This window comes from Myotis nattereri (genome assembly GCF_964212035.1).
Source record: "Myotis nattereri genome assembly, chromosome: 1".
NCBI lineage: Eukaryota > Metazoa > Chordata > Mammalia > Chiroptera > Vespertilionidae > Myotis > Myotis nattereri.
Window position 1 is genome coordinate 147,914,587 of NC_138075.1, and position 21,326 is coordinate 147,935,912.

General features: G+C 44.7%; 1 protein-coding gene across 1 annotated transcript in view; it reads left to right on the plus strand.

The window, feature by feature from the left end:
• The window catches only part of EGF (epidermal growth factor), a 62,900-nt gene that overhangs the window by 40,100 nt on the left and 1,474 nt on the right, over nucleotides 1-21,326 (plus strand). Inside the window, exons 15-19 of the mRNA XM_081091449.1 lie at nucleotides 5,285-5,407; nucleotides 7,537-7,681; nucleotides 12,151-12,318; nucleotides 16,300-16,414; nucleotides 19,468-19,573. Of these exons, the coding sequence (XP_080947575.1) occupies nucleotides 5,285-5,407; nucleotides 7,537-7,681; nucleotides 12,151-12,318; nucleotides 16,300-16,414; nucleotides 19,468-19,573 (657 nt within the window). The remainder of the gene's footprint in view (nucleotides 1-5,284; nucleotides 5,408-7,536; nucleotides 7,682-12,150; nucleotides 12,319-16,299; nucleotides 16,415-19,467; nucleotides 19,574-21,326) is intronic.

Sequence of the window (21,326 nt, forward strand, 5' to 3'; positions counted from 1 at the left end):
TAATACTCCATTCCTTGAGCCATCCTGGGTGGAATTGAACATTTTCTTTGTCACCAAATTTGGCAATGGAACAGCTGTGAACTGCAGATATAGGTTTGAGTGTGTGTGTGTGTGTGTGTGTGTGTGTGTGTGTGTGTGTAGGAAAAGAGGTGTGGTTCTGTGAAAAGGGCTCTTCGGTGGCTCTTGATAATAGATGAAAGACTCAAGCCACTGGCATTTAGACACAAATAATGAATGATTAAACCTCTTTCATAACCACCATCCTCTGCCAACGTCTGGGTGTGGATTGTTGGAGGGGAGTTCCGCAGTGGCTGCCCTGTCCCATGCCAAGTGTCAGAAGCGAAGCATCACCGTGCAAGTGAAGGCCTGCCTGCAGCCCTCGCACCAGTGAAGTGGGTGTCTAAGGTTGTACAGGGCTTCAGAATGTCTCTGAGTGTTTTATTTTCCTGCTGAAAACATAAAAATCTTTTTACAGCGAGGGGCAGATACCCTGGTAAGAAACTAAAATGGTCCTGCTTTCTCCTATATGTTGAGATTAAAGATGAAATATCATTCAGCTTCCAGGATCTGGCTGATTTAAATCAGGCCTTTAGCAGATTAGTTTTGTGGAGTTCACAGACATCTGTAAGTGCTATTTTGAGCACATATTTGGCTGTCAGTCAGGAAAATGTCACTGCTCTAATTAAGCTGGCTCATAGATAATTTAGACAAACAGGCTGTATATTTAATTTACTTTGAAGAGAAAGGAAGGGCCCAGCCTGCCCCATAGAAGCAGTGAGCTGGCTCCTACCCTTTCCCTCTCCCTCTCATCTTCCATCTCCTCCTTCCCTTCCTCTATAGATATAGATATATAGATATATAGATATAGATATAGATATAGATACAGTGCTATATAAGAGTTGTTACTTTTTTTTATTAAATCTTTATTGTTCAGATTATTACATTTGTTCCTCTTTTTCCCCCCATAACTCCCCTCCACCCAGTTCCCACCCCACCCTCCTCCCTCACTCCCCACCCACTGTCCTCATCCATAGGTGCACGATTTTTGCCCAGTCTCTTCCCGAATCCCCCTCACCCCTTTCCCCCCACAAGAATAGTCAGTCCACTCCCTTTCTATGCCCCTGATTCTATTATAATCACAGTTCATTCTGTTCATCAGATTATTTATTCACTTGATTTTCAGATTCACTTGTTGATAGATGTGTATTTGTTGTTCATAATTTGTATCTTTACCTTTTTCGTCTTCTTCCTTTTCTTAAAGGATACCTTTCAGCATTTCATATAATCCTGGTTTGGTGGTGATGAACTCCTTTAGCTTTTTCTTATCTGTGAAGCTCTTTATCTGACCTTCAATTCTGAATGATAGCTTTGCTGGATAAAGTCATCTTGGTTGTAGGTTCTTGGCATTCATCACTTTGAATATTTCTTGCCACTCCCTTCTGGCCTGCAAAGTTTCTGTTGAGAAGTCAGCTGACAGGTGTATGGGTACTCCCTTGTAGGTAACTGACTTTCTTTCTCTTGCTGCTTTTAAGATTCTCTCTTTGTCTTCTGCTCTTGGCATTTTAATTATGATGTGTCTTGGTGTGGTCCCCTTTGGATTCCTTTTGTTTGGGGTTCTCTGCGCTTCCTGGACTTGTAAGTCTATTTCTTTCACCAGGTAGGGGAAGTTTTCTGTCACTATTTCTTCAAATAGGTTTTCAATATCTTGCTCTTTCTCTTCTTCTGGCACCCCTATAATTCTGATGTTGGTATGCTTGAAGCTGTCCCAGAGGCTCCTTACACTATCTTCGTATTTTTAGATTCTTTTTTCATTTTGCTTTTCCGGTTGGGTGTTTTTTGCTTCTTCGTATTTCAAATCATTGATTTTATTCTTGCGATCCTCTGGTCTGCTGTTGGGAGTCTGTATAATATTCTTTATTTCAGTCAGTGTATGCTTAATTTCTAGTTGGTCCTTTATCACAACCTCAAGGGTCTCATTAGATTTCTTGTAGGTCTCATTAAGTTAATCGGCAGTTTCTAGAAAATTCTTGAAAAACCTAAAAGTGTGGTTTTGAACTCTATATCCAGTAGTTTGCTTTCCTCCATTTCTGTCATTTGTGTCCTTTTTCTTTGTCTCCGCATTTTTTATGCTTCCCTATGTTGATAAAGTGGTTTTCTGTGCTAAGTGTCCTCTAGGGCCCAGTGGTTCAGCCTCCCCAATTACCTGAGGAGGACACTCTTGGTGCACCCCCTTGTAGGCTTTGTGCACAGTCTTGTTGTAGTTAAGGCACGATTGTTGTAGGTATCACTGGGAGGAATTGACCTCCAGGCCAATTGCCTGTGAGAATCAACTGTGTCTGCAGTGGGAGAACTTCTGTGCTGGAGACACCCCTCTGGGGCAAGACTTGCTTCAGTGGGGCTTTGGTGCTCACTGAGTCTGCCCCCTGAGTGTGTCCTTTATGGTTCCACGGAGCTTCAAACTGGATGGTTCCACTCTGACCTCTGGGTACACTGGCTCCTGGATCTCTAGGGAGGTGCTAATCTAGCCTCTGCCTTAGGCTATCCAGCAAAAGCCTCCCTGCAGGGCTTGGGCGGGGCAGGTCCCACGGGATCAACAGGGCGGAGCGAGCAGTTATGGCTGCTCTCAGAGGCCCAGCTTCTCAGTGTCTCTGCAATCGCTGCAAGCCCCTCCGACAGAAAGCTGCCCTTGAGTTCCGACCGATGCCAGACAGTCCCGCTTCTCCCGTATGAGTCTGGGTCCCCAGAGACTCACCCGGAACTGGAGCTCAGAGCCTGAGACTCCCTCCCTATTGAAAATGACAACCGCACCCTCAGCCGCCAGTCCGCTCCGTGTGTGCCTCTGTACCTTAGTATTTTACTTCCGCACTGCGCCTCCTCTGAGTCTCGGTATGCTTTTCTCTTTCCTTCTAGTTGTAGAATTTCCACTCAGCCAGCCTTCCTGTGGTTCTGGATGATGTCCGTTCTGTCTTTTAGTTGTATTTTTGAAGTGGTTGTCGAGGCAGCAAACTCCGGTGTTTACCTATGCCACCATCTTGGGTTTTTTTCAAGAGTTGTTATTCTTATTGTAAAGAGTAGCTGTGCTTCTTGGCCAAAAGTCTATCTTTGTCTTTGCTTCTTGCAAAAGCTCTTTCAATCTCAGGGTGATAATTCATAGAAATAGTAACAGGAAGTCAGTTTTTAAAAAGACTCAATTTGAGCCCTAACTGGTTTGGCTCAGTGGATAGAGCAACGGCCTGCAGACTGAAGGGTCCCAAGTTCAATTCTGGTCAAGGGCATGTACCTTGGTTGTGGGCACATCCCCAGTAGAGGCTGTGCAGGAGGCAGCTGATTGATGTTTCTCTCTCATGGATGTTTCTTAACTCTCTATCCTTCTCCCTTCCTCTCTGTAAAAAATCAATACAATATATATATAAAAATAAAAAGGCTCAATTTGAGCCATTCAGGATCGTGATTCTATGGGACAGATATTTAATGGGCCTCTATTAGTACAGCGGCACAGCACTAGGAACTGGAGGGAATACCAAGGTGATAAAAGCAGTCCTTGCTTGCAAGGAGAATGATCTAAGAAAAACACAGCTGTGATGAATGGTGAAGAAAGGCAAGCATCATAAGAGAAGTGAAAACTGCAGTGGAAGCTCAGAACTGGGAGAAATACCTGCTGCAGGTTTGGGGGAAGACTTCATAGAGGAAGGATTATTTTGCAGGCATGAATTTTTACTAGGCAGAAACGTGAGGGGGTAGAAAGTAGCCTCATTGAGCATTGCCTATAGGTTGTATGTGAAAGAAAGCAGAAATCGAGGCTGGTTAAGGTAGTGTCCTTGTCTGCTGTGCAGACTGGGTGGCCTAAACAAGACATTTATTTTCTCACAGTTCTGGAGGCTAGATGTCCCAGATCAAGGTGCCAGCCCATTCGGTTCTTGGTGAGGACTCTCCCTGGCTTACAGAAGCTGCCTTCTTGCAGCACACACACACACACACACACACACACACACACACACACACACTTCTCTGTGGCTCATGCAGAGAGTGGGGGAGCAAGGGGGGGGGGGAGAGAGAGAGAGAGAGAGAGCTGATGTCTCTTCCTCTTATAATGACACCAATCCTATTGGATCAGGGCCCCATTCTTACAACCTCATTTAACCTTAATTACTTCCCTTAGGCCCTTTCTCCAAATATAGTCACCATGGGAGTTAGGGATTCAACATGTGAATTTTGGGGGATACAATTCAGTTGATAACCGGTGCATTGGGTTACATTTGTGGAAGATGAGAATCTGAGGGTTAGTCATTGGGGTTTTCTCTAGACCAGCACTGTCAATAGAAATATAATGTCAGTCACATATATAATTTAAAATTTTCTAGTAGCCACATTAGGAAAAGTAAAAATAAACAGGTGAGATTAATTTAAAATATATTTTATTTATTCCAACATACCCCAAATATTAACATTTCAAACTGATAAGAACAGATACTACACTTGACCATAGCCAAAAGGCTGAGAAGTGATTATATTAACATTTTAATATATAATCAATACAAAAATTATTAAGGTAATTTTACGTTCTTTCTCATTTGGGTATTAAGTCTTCAGAACCTGGCGTGTGTTTTACACGCACATGGACTGGCTGTGGTCCGGGTGCCCAGCACTCCCCTACGGCAATGGCTACCATATTGGGCAGCGCAGCTCTAGGCAGCAGGGGCACGGGCAGCACTGGAATCACGTGGTGCAGGGATGGGAGACGTGGTTCTGGAAGACTAGCCTGGCACTGGTGCTTGGGGGTGGAGCAGAGAGGGCAGGATGCAGGGGATGTAGTCAGGCTTTTATAGAGAGGAGGGACCTGTGTGATAGGGTGGTAACCGAGAAAGGAGAAGGTGGGTAGCTGGCACAGAAAGTGATGATTTAGTTTATGTTTATGTTAAAAAGGCAGCAATGTTTTCTTTGGTGTGAGCTGACCTTCTAAATGCTTGTCTAGGGATCACTTCCCAATCTGCAGCTTTCCCACTGAGCTACCTGTGTTGGGAAGTTCCCTTTCCCTCCAAGCAGTAGGATAACACCGGCCTTATGTAGAAGTTCCCCTGAACCGCTTGCAGTCCAGCGACCCTGCTCATCTCTCTCGTCAACGTTCATGATGAAATATTTTGGATCTAACAACGTGCAGAGCTCTGAGATCGTGCCGCACGATCAAACTCGAAGATACTCTCTTTCTCGAATGTTGGGTTTTCTCATTGTCTGACCTGCTTTTCTCCTCCACACCCCATTATCCCTACTCCCCCTTTCCCGGCAGATATTGACGAGTGTGAACTGGGCGTGCACACCTGTGGGGAAAATTCCACCTGTACAAACACAGAGGGAAACTACACCTGCCTGTGTGCCAGCAGCCTGTCTGAACCCCAGCGGATTTGCCCCGGTAGGTTGGTGGGTTATCTAGATCCAAGGGGAGGAGCTCGATTGGGAAAATTCTGTACCCCGGTGTGTTTACATTTGAGATTCCAGAAAGCATTTGGTTCCACCAGGCTGTCCGGTTTGCTTTCCCGATTAGGTTGACGCTGGCCTTGAGAATGCGCAGTGGTCTGTTTTTTAATTTTGATAGCATCTGGGATAAATCCGTCTTCATTACTCACAGTTCAGGGAAGGAGACAACACAGGTGGCTCTCTTTAACTGCAGCGAATGCCCCGGTTTGTGGTGTCAGTTCCTCGGGCTGCTGGGGGAACCGCAGGGCTGGGCAGGTTGTAGAGGATGTCTGGACCTTTCGCATTTTGAGTCACTTTCAAGGATTTTAAATTTTTACTTTAAAAAGTTAGTATTTCTTGATCTGATTAGAATTCCAGCTCTTTTTTTCTCATTTTTTTTTAAAAAAAACGTTCATAATAGTCAACTCCTGCTTCCTGAACCCTCTCCCCATAACCCAGCCTCTTCTCACCATCACACCCCAGCAGGGGGCTGGCCTCAAAGCTGGGGGGTGGGGGGGAGGCGAGATCAGACTCGTCCCCTTTACTAGTTACCCCGACAGCTATTTATCCAGCTCCATGCTGCAAGCAGAATGCATCCTAAGAAAGGAAAGTCCTGGCTTGCTTGGGTGTCTGTTATTTCTAACAAATTATTTTCTCAAATAGTTTGCTCTCCTTAAAGGTATTGGAAGATTGCTAATAGTTACAGAGTCAGCTACACACCCTCATGTCTTCCTTTTGAAGAGCAGTGAACCATTCAGGGAAAGGACTTTACCACGTTGGCATTTCCTGTGTGTGGTAGCATTTCTCTTCTCTCAACGGGACTAGTCTTGTCTCTGAGGTTCCCCCCGAAAGTGAAATAGTTTTTAGAAGAAATCATTGCGTGGGAGAAATTTTTTGAGACTCCCAGGACAGCAGGGGTAATGGACTGTGTATAGGTGGGTGGTTTATAAGCCATAAATAGATACTGTGGTTCAGCGAGACCCTCTTAGAGCTAGTCGTCATTTCACATGTGTGTGTTTGTGGATGACAGATGTGCTTTTATAATGAGATCAGTGACTCTTCATTCATTCGGTGTCTTAGGATTGACCATTCTCTTATTTGCCTCCAATATGCTTTATGTCAAAAAATACTGAACCTAAAGAAAGAATGGGCCTCTTCGTGGCGAACAGCAGAAAGTCTCGTTAGGAAAGTGAAACTATTGTTGCTTTGGTAGTTCCACTGTCACTAAAAGGCACTGTTTCACAAATTGTTCACAGAAACTAGTTCCTGACACTGATCCAGGTTTCCCCTGACATTCAAATGCTAGAGTGAAGCAAAGTGAAAGAGCAATTGCTACCATTAATTTTATATAGGAAACGTTTTGAGCATTCCAAGACCAATAATAATAATAATAATAATAATAATAATAATAATAGCCCTAACCAGTTTCGTTCAGTGGATAGAGCGTCGGCCTGCGGACTGAGGGTTCCCAGGTTCGATTCCGGTCAAGGGCATGTACCTCGGTTTCAGGCACAGCCCCAGTGGGGAGTGTGCAGGAGGCAGCTGATCGATGTTTCTCTCTCATCGATGTTTCTGACTCTCTATTCCTCTCCCTTCTTCTCTGTAAAAAATCAATAAAATATATTTGAAAAAAAATAATAGTAACAACAACAACCTACCAAATCATACCTACTGCACTTAATTATATCCAGTCACATCCTCAGGAGCTTGTAGGCTTTTCTGATACCTTAGAACACACCTTGCTAACAGGTGCACAGAATAAAGGGAGACGAGTCGCTGATGCTCACAGACAGTTCAAGGCTATGGAGCTTGATGCTGAGGTGCTCAGTGTGCTTCCTGGGGAAGGAGCATGCCCACTCTTGCTGCCGGGGTGCCTCTGGCTCGCTAAGGGCTCGTGCAAAACACCGAACGCTATTTTTGCTTTTCGTCTTTTCTTCCTCAAAGTGAAAATCCTCTTTGGGTTTCTGTTGGTTAGCGAAAGCGGGCACTGATGGATGTAGGTCTTTCGTAATGGGAAGTGGATACTTGTACCTGAAGGATGCTGCTAGCTTCAGAAAATAAAAGTAGAATCTTTGATTCTTCTAGACCCGACTCCACCCTCTCATCTCAAGGAGGATGGGCGCCATTCTGTGAGAAATGGTTACTCGGAATGTCCCCCATCCCACGCCGGGTACTGCCTCCACGGCGGCCTGTGTATGTACATTGAAGCCGTGGACCGCTACGCATGCAAGTAAGTGCAGCCGCCTTTCTGGTGGCCTAGAGAGGTGCCCCTGCAACCCATAGCTTCCAGCTGACTTACAACATTTGTAGTGAGGAGCATTTTCTATACTTAGGTTTTCCTCAGGGAAACATAGATAAACCTGCATCTATACATTGTGTGTGTGTGTTGCATTCTCCCTGCATATCACCCCGTCCACCCCCACAGCTGCCTGTGCTAAATATACATTTAAGGAATTGGGTGATTTTCCCTTTTCCTTAAATAGCTTGATATTACTACTGGGACAGTCTGGGAATTAAACTTCTCGTTTTGGTTGAAAAGCTTAGGTTTGTGAGAGAATGGCTTACAGCGTTGATTTCTTTTCGGCCACATATATGGAGAGCGTCCATGGTGTGTTTTTGAAGTTACACAAGTGTCGTATATATTCACACTGGACTTCTTGCCTTCCATTCTCAAAACTGAAATATATGCATTTTTCTACTTAGTTTCCTAATAGTTGATGTTTGCGCTGTTGTTTCATGGCAACTGCTGGATGGAGTCACGATGGCTGCTTGCCTCTCTGTCCCCAGGATGGTTTCGCAGTGGGCAGGGTCACCTGCAGCCCTGTAACCCTGCGGCCCTCCTGCCCACTCACCCAGAACACCTTCCCGCGGGGCCTTTCATAAAGCGACACTCACAATGTCTAGTTCCACCTCAGTTTTACTTTTTGTTATTTCCATGTTTTGAAGGCAATATGAGGGACTCCATGGATTCTGAAAAATAAGTAGGCCTCCTAATGCTAGGCTTTTGACTCACTGATAATTTTCTCTGTGCCTGAGGAAGGAGTGATAAAATATTCTGATTCTCACGAATAGATGCTATAAGTTTAAAGGCTTTTATTATTAAAATTTTTTTTTTTTATTGATTTCAGAGAGGAAGGGAGAGGGAGAGAGAGATAGAAACATCAGTGAGAGAGAATTATTGATAGGCTGCTTCCTGCATGCCCCCTACCGGGGATCGAACCCGAAACCCTGGGCATGTGCCCTGACTGGGAATTGAACCATGACCTCCTGGTTCATAGGTCAATGCTCAACCACTGAGCAACACTGGCCAGGCAAGGCTTTTATTATTTATCAGTGGTAATCAGCAGAAACATAGTCTAAATTATTAGGATTAAGTTATATTCATTCTGTGACAAAGTGGGTGCCTTGCATTATAAGTCATTTCAGCCTGACAAAAATAATAAGAATGCTCATGAATATTAGCAAAAATGACTCGATTCTAATAAAAATCTGTTTACATATTCATATTGGCATGCTATAATTTTCTAACCTAAGATAAATCTAGTGTTAGTTATTCTTGATTTTGACAATAAAATCAAGTTGTTTTACTTGTTCGTGGTTTCTTATCATCCCAAATAATGAAATTATGAAAACAAACGTTCTAGTTTATTAGGTCCCTTTTTTTGTTTTTATAAAAGACTTTATGATAATACGAGCTGTACGAAAGAGTTAGGCATTGCAATTAATATGTTCATCTGGACCTGGTCGTGCCAATTAATTAAATGGCTTATAAACTCTAACACATTGCTTTTCTTCCTACCATTAAATCTTGATGAAAATATCACATTCCTCTGATAATGTTTTAAAATGTGCTGTTACAAAAGGACCAACTGGAGATCAGACTCATATTTGAGGGCCTTTCATTAAAATCAATATTGAATAGGGGAGGCTGGGGGACTGTCTAGGGCGGGGGGATAAAATGGACACATATGTAATACCCTTTGTAATACTTTAAGCAATAAAAAAAAAAAATCAATATTGAAACTATGACAAGAGTTCCCATTTGGATCATAACTTTGTTTTTGAATTCTATATTTAATTAAACTGTGGTTTAATCAAACATTCAACCCTTCCCTCTTCCTGCCTGGTGACATCACCTTGTAGGTTTTAAATTCCATAATAGCACATCTCTTGGGAGCCCTCTGGTCCAACTTTTTAAAAATATATTTTATTGATTTTTTTTTTTACAGAGAGGAAGGAAGAGGGATAGAGAGTTAGAAACATCGATGAGAGAGAAACATCGATGCACTGCCTCCTGCATACCCCCTACCGGGGATGTGCCCGCAACGAAGGTACATGCCCTTGACCGGAATCGAACCTGGGACCCTCAGTCCGCAGGCCAACGCTCTATCCACTGAGCCAAACCGGTTAGGGCTCTAGTCCAACTTTTATTAGATACACTTCATGGGCAGCACTCCACACAGTGCTCCCAACGCTGCGAGCAGGTTTATAAAGGGCGCTCTTTCCTTGCGTGGACGACAGGGACCCCCGGCTGCCCAGGGTGCAGGGATGTGAGGACTGAAGTCTCCATGCCAGGAGCTTCCCCCAAAGATCCTCAGAAGACTCCAAACTTCCTGAGCTCAGAAACGGTCCTCCGTTATTCTGGTTAGGCTTTGAACCAACCCACACCCTTCCAGGAAGGTCTTCTTCAGACCAAGATCCGCCCACACAATGTGTGAAAAAGCTTGGTTGGCCTTTACTTCGTCTAGAATTTCTTGAAATTACTTGACCATAGAAATGGAAACTTAGTTGGCCAGGGACTCTTTTGTTTGGTTTAAAAGAAGAATTCAATAACCCAAAGAACCAGCCGCGTGCAGTCCACGCTGGTGAACTTGTGAAATGCGGACTCACTGCTCTGGGTGCTGTTAGGCTCATAGAGGCTCGGCTATTGCAGCCCGTCATGGCCTCCATATGGTGAAATGTATAATCCTTGGTATATTCCTTGAGACCTTAAAATCTCTGAGAGGCCCTGACTGGTTGGGCTCAGTGGATGGAGCAACGGCCTGTGGACTGAAGGGTCCCAGGTTCGATTCCGATCAAGGGCATGTACCTTGGTTGCGGGCACATCCCCGGTAGGGGGTGTGCAGGAGGCAGCTGATCGATGTCTCTCTCTCATCGATGTTTCTAACTCTCTATCCCTCTCCCTTCCTCTCTGTAAAAAATCAATACAAATATTTTTTTAAAAAATCTCTGAGAGAACTCGAGGTGTGGCCCATTAATATCCAACAGTTTAAAAGTGTGTGCTAGGCTTTGATAGTTAATGTCTATACCCAAAGATAGCTAGAACGAAAACAGATGCCAGGACAGCCTGGAATCACTTCATAGTCCTGCTGTCTCTTGCCTGGCCAGTTCTAGAGTAGCTTTCAGAGGTGCATGTGGCTTGTATAGTAGGATTAACATAGGCTCTGAAGTCCACCATTTGCATGGAACCTGCCATTCACTAGCTGAGTGACCTGGCCCAAATTACTTAACCCCATTTTGAGCCTCACTTTCCTCATCTGTAAAATGGGAACAGGCCATCAAAAATAAGCAACAGTGTCCAGCACAGTGTCAAACACATAAGGCGCTTAACAAATGCTAGGTCCTTTCCCTCCCATCTCTGAAAGTGACTCACCAAAGCGCCTATGACCAACTCCAGGTAGAACTAGGGCAGCATCAAGATATTCTGGGGCTTTGTCTAATGTTTCTTCCATGCGGCCCCTTTCTTCCATGGGGTCTGGTATCAGTTCTCTCTGTTTCCATTCCGTGGAGTCCTTTTGGAATAAGGCGGCTTCATGAATAGATAGATAGCAGGCCCAGGCTCAAGGGAGGACATTCCTACCAAGTGAGCATCACAAAATATTATTTTTTAAGTTTACGCCCCCCGTGAAGAATAATAAAACAAAGCAAAACGAAAAATAGAACTGCCATTCTTCGCACGATCCGCACAGATTGTGGAAGCGCTCAATCCCAGTAGATGGCAGCATTGTTTCACGTACTTCCCTCCGGGGGTTCAGCGAGCCAGTCGCTGGTGGTTAATTCTAGTAAGTTTCACTGGCGAACTGGCAGGGAAGGGTTGAATGTTTGATTCAACCCCTCCATTTAGTTTCTCCCCTTTGAAGACAGTAGGCAAACGCCCCTGAGAGCTCTCCTTCTGGGCCTGTGGTGATGGAAAAGGAAAATGTTTCCTCCACAGACCACAGCCGGGGCTGTGCTTGCTGGCTCACATTCTTGTACGGCCTGGGCTCCAACGAAGGGCTCTGCTTTCCCGTGCCACCGCCTCCGAATGTAGATGGCATTGCGATCTGGCCAAACATTTGCTCGAAAACTCGCTTGGCTCTTAGGGCAAAGTTGCTTTGTGTTGGTCTTAAAGGCAGAGCCTCAGGATTTCCGCCTAAGAGTAACTGATCTTTAATCAATGCCCTGCGATGCCTGGGAGAGGCCGTGTGCGAAATCCCCCATCGATCCCAGGGCAAAGGGACGAAGGGGAAGTCCACGCAGCATGGACGTGTGGAGCGGAGGCTGACCCCCCCATGGATTTCCCATGTGCTTCCGAAAAGCTGAGCCTGGAAATGCAGAGGCAGCTGGATATCGGGCCTGAAGAAGAAGCGTTTCTGCCCGGGGCTCCGGCTGACCGCTCTGTGTGTGTGTGTGTGTGTGTGTGTGTGTGTGTTGTCACAGCTGTGTCGTGGGCTACGTCGGGGAGCGCTGTCAGCACCGGGACCTGAAATGGTGGGAGCTGCGCCACGCGGGCCGCGGGCGGCAGCGGAGCATCACGGTGGTGGCCGTCTGCGTGGTGCTGCTGGTCCTGCTGCTGCTGCTGGGGCTGTGGGGCGCCCACTACTACAGGTGAGCCTTCTGTCCACCCGCACTTTCAGCCCCAGCCCCTCCCACGGGAGCACCTGCCTCCCCGAGAGGGGCGTCTGCACCCTCTGCACTTCCAACGGGGGTCACAGCGAAGGACAGTGACACGGGGTGCAGGATCCCAGCTCTGAGAGGGCAGCCGTTCCCCTTTTCCTGCCTCCACTCCAGTCCTTGTTCACACGCCCGGGTAGTGCATGGGGCTGCTACTAATGTTTAATGAGGCAGTTTTGTATCCACTATTTTTTCCCCCTGGTACCTGCTTTCCCTTCCGCCTGCATAGCTGTACTTTCATGCCTGTCTTCTCTTGAGTTGATGTCCCACAAAGCACTCACTTTTGCTCCAGCAAATCAGTATCTTACCCAAGTCGGAAGGAAGATGTTGGTCCTTGGATGTTGTGTTTCCAATCATGTCAAGTTAAAAGTTAAAAACTGTGAAACAATGTTTGTACATTTTATTTTTAAAAATTGACACTACATTGGGATGAAGGTGTAGGCATCACACTGCTGATGTTCCATTTTCTTAAAAAGTAGGACGTCATCCTCCATGACCCTCAACACTGAGAAACGTTTTATGTTCTGTTATAGTTTGTGCTGCACCAGGTCACTGAGTTGTAACACTTTGGGGCTGAAGGGAACTTTATTGAGTCATCGAATTCGATCACATCATTTTATGGCCCAAAAACCTAACACCCACTTAACTAATAGGTCCCAGTTTCTGGGAACATATGGAATACCTACCACCATCTGCCAATAACTCCAACCACACTCACTGGTACTACAACCCCTCAGATATCAACTGTCTTGTATTATGGAGAACTCAACATATTCAAGAGATGCTTGTCTGAGATCCTGCTATATCCCAGTGTAGAGGTTAAGGACATGGGCTCTAGAATCATACTGCACGGGTTCAATCCCTAGTTCATGTTTAATTAACATTGGGAGCCGGTGTGGCTCGGTTGGGCATCGTCCCATGCACCGAAGGGTTGCCAGTTCAGTTCTTTGTTGGGCCATGTGCCTGGGTTGTGGAGGCAGCCAAATGATGTTTCACTCTCACATCAATGTTTGTCTCTCTTTCTCTCCCTCTCCTTTACTCTCTCTCTAAAAATCAATTTCAAAAATCTTTACATAACACCAGGCATGTTATCTAATCTTTATATTCATTAATTTCCTTTGCTATACATGGGAACAAGAATAGTACATGAGAGTTACTGTGGGATTGAGTTAATCTAAGTAAAGCATTTAGTGTAGGTCTGGCATTTAGGGCCTATCTGTTGTTATTATTATGTTTTTCCATGAACTGTAATCTTCCCCCAGAGGGTCACATGTTCCAAACCCTTTTCTATTGCAAGACACAAGATTCTCAGGCACGACTTGAATTTTTAACCAGTGGTCCATCAGTAACCACTGTATTCCGGTATTCAAACATGATTCCAGATGTCTGTGAGAAGAATATTGAATAAGCAGTGCTTCGTCCCATTGGACAGAATACCAGAAGAAAAATAGATGCTTGGCAAATAATAGTGTAGACAAAATTGGGAGCAAGAAACTTAAGGTTATGTGAGCCATGATTATCAAATAATTTTTCTTATTCTATGCGCTATGGCATAGTAATATGTTTTATGTCCCACTGATGTGCTTCAGAGCTCTGGATTGAAAGCCAGGGGCAGATTGCTGGCTTTTCGTACTTAGGATTCAAAGACCAGCTCAGCTGAAAGATGACTGGAGACTTTAAGAATGTCTTTGGCCTCTGACCCCTGTGGACCTAAAATCAAAAAACTGATAAGGACTACTCCTTCAAAAAGAAAACTTATCAGAAGTCTTTTTTTTTTTTCTTTCCTTATTGCTGAAATGCATCCGGAGTTGTGAAGTTTTTTTTCCTGAACAAAGGTATGGTTACTTACAGAGCAGTTCTGGCCAGTGGAACTGCTTACCCCAGCACAAATTTTCAGCTATGTTCTTGACTGCATTTGTATAGTAGCTGTATTGATTCTGAGAAGATCAAATTAGAACTGCCAGTCTAAATATTGCCATGTCATTAAAATATGCCAATAAATACAGCTCTGGCTTTGAGTTATTTATTTATTTATTTAGAAATTGAGAGAGAGAGAGATTTGTTGTTCCACTTATTTATGCATTCAGCGGTTGATTCTTATATGTGCCCTGACCAGGGATCAAACCCATAACCTTGGTGTATTGGGATGATGCTCTAACCAACTGAACCAACCGAGCTACTCAGCCAGGGCTCTAGCTTTGAGGTTTTACAATAGACACACTAAGTGCCTTTCTTTAAAGAGTCAGTTATTCCTTACTTTGTACCAGTCCTTGCCTGTCTTGTCTAGATTGTTTGATACTATTGGTCTTGTATATCTCTCAAAAGATGGTTTGTGAAACTAATTTCTGAAGTATTGGATTATTACTTTATAACAACAGGAAGTATTCTGTGACAAACTGTAGCTCTGTCACGTTGGAATTGATTACATTAGCCACTTGCTTCATGCCTTTGCTTAATGCCTTTGATTAAAAATAATAAGCCCACACCCTTTCCTGGATGGATGCCTCGGTGACAGCGAATTCGCAGCTCCTGATCCGGGGCTTTCACAGCAGCGCCTACCTTCCTGCTGCCCTTGCGCAGACGCCCAGGCAGACCTATCGGACACAGGGTGCCCTGCTGCCCGGAATTAGGCTGCGGCAGGCCCAAGACGGCGTGCTGCTTTGGACTCCCGGGGCTGGCTGGTGGTCTGCACCACTGCACCTCCGCACCTCCCCCCCCCCACCCCCCCGCCCCGCCTTCACTCTACGGCTGTTCTGTATATCATACACCCCTCTCTCCCCCTTGGGAGGCATTGCTTTGAGGACAGGGATCTCACCTTAGTTCTAGATCTCTCTTCCTTCCCCTCCCTCCAGTGCATGGCACCATGCATTATAGAGACTTCCTTTCCCCCTAGTGCATGACACCATGCATTGTACAGACTCCCTTTCCCCCTAGAGCAGCGGTTCTCAACCTGTGGGTCGCGACCCCTTTGGCGGTTGAACGACCCTTTCACAGGGGTCGCCTAAGACCATCCTGCATATCAGATATTTACATTACGATTCATAACAGCAGCAACATTACAGTTATGAAGTAGCAACGAAAACAATTTTATGGTTGGGTCACAACATGAGGAACTGTACTTAAAGGGCCAGAAGGTTGAGAACCACTGCACTAGAGCATGACACCATGCACTGTATAGACTCAGCGCTAAATTTTTTTCAGCCAAATACATATTTATAAAACTGAATTTGGAGGTAGGAGGCCTAGTCTAGTTCCTGGCTTGGCAACTATGATGCGATGTGCTCTTGGGCCTCCACTCCCCGTGTTCTTGCCTGTAATGCCTGTGAGCAGGAGGCCGCAGTGAGCCAGTGGAAGGAGCCAGGCATCGTGTGACTGTGACCAGCCCCTGGGCTGCCCCAGTTAGCGGGGTGCCTTGGGTGGTCACGCTGTCTTCCGGCCCCACTGGCTTCACTTATGAAATGGGGCTGATATAGTGTGTCACGCGATTGCTGTGAAACTATTTCCATAGATTGCCCTCCTCCCCACCAAGGTGTAGATCTGTTAAGGTAGAGATGTTTTGTTGTTGTTTTGGGGGGTTGCTATATCTCCAGTCCTAGGACGGTGCCTAGGATGTAGTTAGTATTCAATAAATTCATGGCTCCCTCCCCATTTCCATTTTACGCCTCCCCCCCACACCCCACCCCCACCCCCATCTCACAGCACCTTGGAAAAAGTGAAACATCATCTGGAAAGTTCTGCAGAAAGTAAGGGCTTAAAACCCCCCAGTTGTCTTTCTAGTTTTCTTACTGTTTCATCTCCCCCATGCATTTTAAGTACCTAAATTGCAGTAGTAAACGTAGTCGTCCCTGACCATCCCCGAGTGGGCTACTGTTTTGTGTTGTGTTGAGATGGTCTCACATTTTGGTTTGATTGCAGGACTCAGAAGCTGCTATCGAAAAATCCAAAAAACCCTTACGAAGACTCGAACAGAGATGTGAGCGCCAGGCCTGCAGATGGAGAGGCTGGGATGTCCTCTGGCCCCCAACCTTGGGTAACGTGACCAAAGTGCATAAAGCAAGAAATTGGCTTTATACTAATCCCAGCTCAGTCTTTCTAATTCTTCTGAGTTCAGAGAGACTGGAAGCTGATCTAGCTTCCAGCGGGTGTTAATGTGATAGCCAGCACCACAATAACTGGGCGGGGGGCGGGTCGGGGGGAGGTCCTGGTTGGGCTGGGGGGACTCTGCCCTAAAGTAAAGTAATCCAACAGGCTACAGTAGTGCCATACTTTAATTGCACAAGAAACTTACGGAACCTTTCTTTCGATCATGCAGTTTTTTCCTATAACCTGGATTTTGATGTGTGTATGAAAAGTCTTTCCCAATTGTAGGTGATCCTCTTCAGATGGATGACTTAAAAACCCAAGGGTATTCTCCTAATTTTCTGCCTATTTCTTTCCTCACAAACATTTTAAATCCCTGAACTGCAGCAGCAAAATAGTTGCCAGGCTTGGCAAATAAAAAATACGGTCCACCTAGTTCCATTCATACTAATACTGAAAGTTCAAATTTAAATTCAAATTTAACCAGGTGTCCTATTTTTTACCTGGCAACCCTATGGATTCAAGTTCAAAATGCTTCCCGGATGACCCACTTCAGTAATTGATCTTCGAACACTAGAGGGCAGCCTTGAGACAGGCTAAACGTTTGAAACTTGGTATTTTTGTTCCCAGAAACCTCAGAGATGACTTGACTGGTTCACTGTGTGCTGTTGGTATTATCGGTGGGATAGATTGTGGAAGCGGCTGGAATATATGACAGGTCCATGGGGGATTGAAACCTGTGGGCAAACAGGGAAACGTTAATTAGGAGAGCTTATGAGAGGCAAAGGCACATTTTGGAGCCCTTCCCATATCACTTTGCCCGTTTCCCTGCCTCCACCTCATGTGCATTCCCGGAGGATAGCTTTCCTGCAGTTACGCTTTTCACCGCTAAGTGGTCATCTGCCCTGACTATACTATCATCCAGGCTTAGCAAATAAAAAATACTGATTTTGTGGTTGAACCGGAGTATAGAAATACAATTAGAAATGTGAGTTCTAGCCTGACTGATCCTCACAGCAAATGGAGGTCTAATTTTCAGCAGGTCACGTACCCCCTGCCTCCTCTTCAGGACACCAAGGGGTTTGGGTTCGATGAGCTCTAAGATTCCTCTGTCTCTAGAGATTCCGTAAGTGTGTGATTCTGGGTGCACTTTGCTATAGAACGTCCTCAGTTCTTCGTGGCCTTGTGACTTCTAAGTCCACAGGTTGCGCTTGTCAGTCTATATGGTTTTTCGTTCAGGTGTTGAGTAGCAAGTTGAATTCACCTGACTTAACTCAGGGAGAGAAGGAGACACAATCGGTGTGTATCTTTTTAAGAAATCAAAAACACTTGCCGTTGCCATGAGCAGCCTGTTGTCATGAGCAGCTTGTTGGTTGGTGGACGGGGGTGTGGGGTGTGGGACGGGGGCTCCCAAACTCAGTCGCCCTCACCAGATGTCAGTGAGAGCGGGACAGAGCTGAGCACGCAAACGAGGAGGAGCAGCTGCAGAAACAAATCTGGTTCTGTCAGCTGCCATCCATGTCTCAGCCCAGGATTCAGAGACCTGTGTTCTGCTCACAGGGAGACATGTGGTTGGAAATTTTGCAGTGCAGAAGGCTGAGTTTTGACTGGAGCTGGAATAATGGGCATACCCCCATAACAGTGGGTCGCAGATTGATTTTGCAAAATGTTACTTCAGGGAGTCCATTCATGACAAGGAGAGGGATTAGTGTTGTGGGAAATCTATACTAATAAAAGGGTAATATGCTATTAGACCGGATCGACCAGACATCTTCCAGATGTCTGACTTCCTTCCGGAAAAGCCAAGGTGGCGGGGGCCGAGGCAGAGGTGGTTAGGGGCGAGATCAGGCTGGCAGGGGAGGGCAGTTGGGGGTGATCAGGCCGGCAGGCGAGCAGTTAGGAGCCAGCGGTCCTGGATTGTGAGAGGGATGTCCGACTGCCGGTTTAGGGCTGATCCCTGTGGGGTCCCAGATTGGAGAGGGTGCAAGCCAGGCCTCTAGTAAGAGAATAGAAACACGTGTTCAGGGGATACACTCTTCCATGATCAACATTTCTCTCCCGAATCAACTCCACTCATCATTCCTTTCTATACTTTTCTCAAAACCTGAGCAAGGTTTTTCCATTCCCTTTTCTTCCTTGTATTTCCAAGTTATGGGCTTCTTCTTGTGTAGGGCTCATTTCTGAATCAATGGAGCTTGATTAGCCAAAACCTTGGGCAGCCCCTCCTTTGAATCACTGATCCGTAAGGAAGGACTTTGCCAAACTGCATCCTTTATTCTGGGGCCTGAAGTCACTTCTTTTCTTTCCTTTTATCATTGATCTATTTTAATATTCAAAGTATGAGGTGTGAATGTGAGCCAGTGACCTCTGATCAGCCCCATTGCAAGTGCCACACCAATTTTGGATAATACAAATAATAACAGAGATAATCATTTTGTTGCCCAAAAAGAAATGTTACTTTCTGTGCCTGCCTTTTAGAATTCTGGTTCCCACACTGTTCAACCATGAAAAAGCATTTGGTGGATTCCTGCAAATAGTATTTGCACTATTAGTTATTACTACCCATGCATGACTCCAATTACTCAGAACTTGGTAGCATAGTTAAATGAATTTTATTATGCACACACACGTTTGAAAAGTTGGAGCACATCTTATAGGAGATATTATTGTTTCTGGCCTATTGGCAATGCTTAGAACACTTATGGATTCTTGGGTTGATTAAAGTAAAGCATGACCCAAAACTTGGGATTCTGGAATTAGGATAGATCGTTCAGCAAAGATATTGATAGGGCCTGGTTGCTTTAATAGAGAGTAACATCAAGTTTCAAATTGAACTAAACTTCTCATTCATTAGCCAGAGAAATAAATTTACAGGACCTTTCCTTCAGCTTTCAACTTCCATAGTATGAACATGAGAAGCCATAGCCTCCGATTTCATGTACGCTGAGATAATTTATGAATTATAATGATGTTCTCTCTCTCCCTCCCTTTTATTCTCTGCAGTTTGTGGTTCTAAAGGAACACCAGAATCTCGGGGATGGGAATCGACCTGTGGCCCCCCAGGACGGCCAGGCAGCAGATGTTGGCCAGTTTACCTCCCTGGAGTCTGGTGAATGGTTACCTTTACCTTCCTCCTGAATGTTTTTCTGAATGTGAAAAGTGTCATTTAAGCCCAGAAGCAAGAGTTAAATTGGATAAGCTATGTGAGCCGCTGGCTGTATTGGAATGCCCCCGAGCTTCAGAGAAAGATATTTGGACTGGATTCCTGCCTTAGATGTGAGGTTACCATGGCCTCAAATCCCTGGTCACATAGCAGTCTGCTAGGTCACGTTGAGCAAGCGCATGATGAGTTGACTCATTTTGAGTTAGGTTGGGTTTTGGTGTCATTCTTGGGGTTCAGGTGTATATTGGTAGTTGTCGGCATAGTTCCAGGGACATTGTCAATGGATCTAAGAAAATGCGTTCCGTGGGAAAGGTTCCTGTACAGTTAGGTTGATGAGGGGGTTCTCCCAGGGAACGGGGAGTATTCAAGTCTTATCAGGGCTAGCCTTCAGTTGCAAGCCTAGACATCTAGGAAGTCCATCCAAGCCGCTGGGAGAGGGGCCACAAAATCAATCCAGGCCCTCAGGCTGCTCTGGAATTCAACCCGCCTCAGGTAGAGATGGAGTTAGATACGCGTTGACATAATGCCTTTGACAAGAGTTGTATTTTGATCAACTTCTGGGGTTTCAGTCTCAGATACCAAAGTTCTGTTTCATAACTCAGAGAACAAGGCTGAATATACTTTGTATCATAAGCTTTGAGAAAGGTTCAGAGAACCTTGGAGCCAACAAAAACCGTTCCTCTGCTAGCGTTTCAGCTGCACTTACATTTTCTGATATTTGCCCTTCACAAATATGCTTATTACCATACTCTCCTCCTCATATTTCCTTGTAGAGAGAACATAGGCTTCTTATTTTTTAAAACTTACTCTAAACTTACCTCTCATACATATGTTGCCATGGAACCCAATTCAGTTGAACTTTACTTCATAATATCCAGAGGAACACCCTGGATATTAAGGTACACTTAGGAATTGACAATTAAAATTATGGTAAATATTATCGTGCTGTATGTACTGTTCCCAGTGTTGTTGCCTGGATAATGAAAACATTCACCATTTTCAAAAGTTGCTTTGATTTTGTTGTTATTCGTAGCATTATTAGAAAGTAATGGAATATCTTATAGTTACATTCTACTTTTTCTTGAAGAGCTAAAAATACATAATTCTTTGTTACAAAGGTAATCCACTCTAGAGGCACATATATTATGATAAGTTAACCAATAGCACAATGATTTGACCATAATATGGTTAAATTCAGGAAAGAGCTAAGGACTCGGCTGAATACTCAAGAATAGGTTAGAATATTTCTCTTTTGGGTCACTCGATTGCAGTGATGGTGAACCTATGACACGCATGTCAGAGGTGACACGCGAACTCATTTTTTTGGTTGATTTTTCTTTGTTAAATGGCATTTAAATATATAAGACAAATATCAAAAATATAAATCTACCCTTTGTAATACTTTAAGCAATAAAAAGAAAAAAAATAAAAGCAATTTAAAATTAAAAAAAATATATATAAATCTTTGTTTTACTATGGTTGCAAATATCAAAAAATTTCTATATGTGACACGGCACCAGAGTTAAGTTAGGGTTTTTCAAAATGCTGACACGCCGAGCTCAAAAGGTTCGCCATCACTGCTCTATTGCAAACAGCTTGAGTCATTCTCTACATGCCACTCACACAACCGCCTCCTAATATCATGTCCAGCTGTCTCATAAATCAAGATTGGGTCTTTGCTAATCCCTCCTCTGCTCCT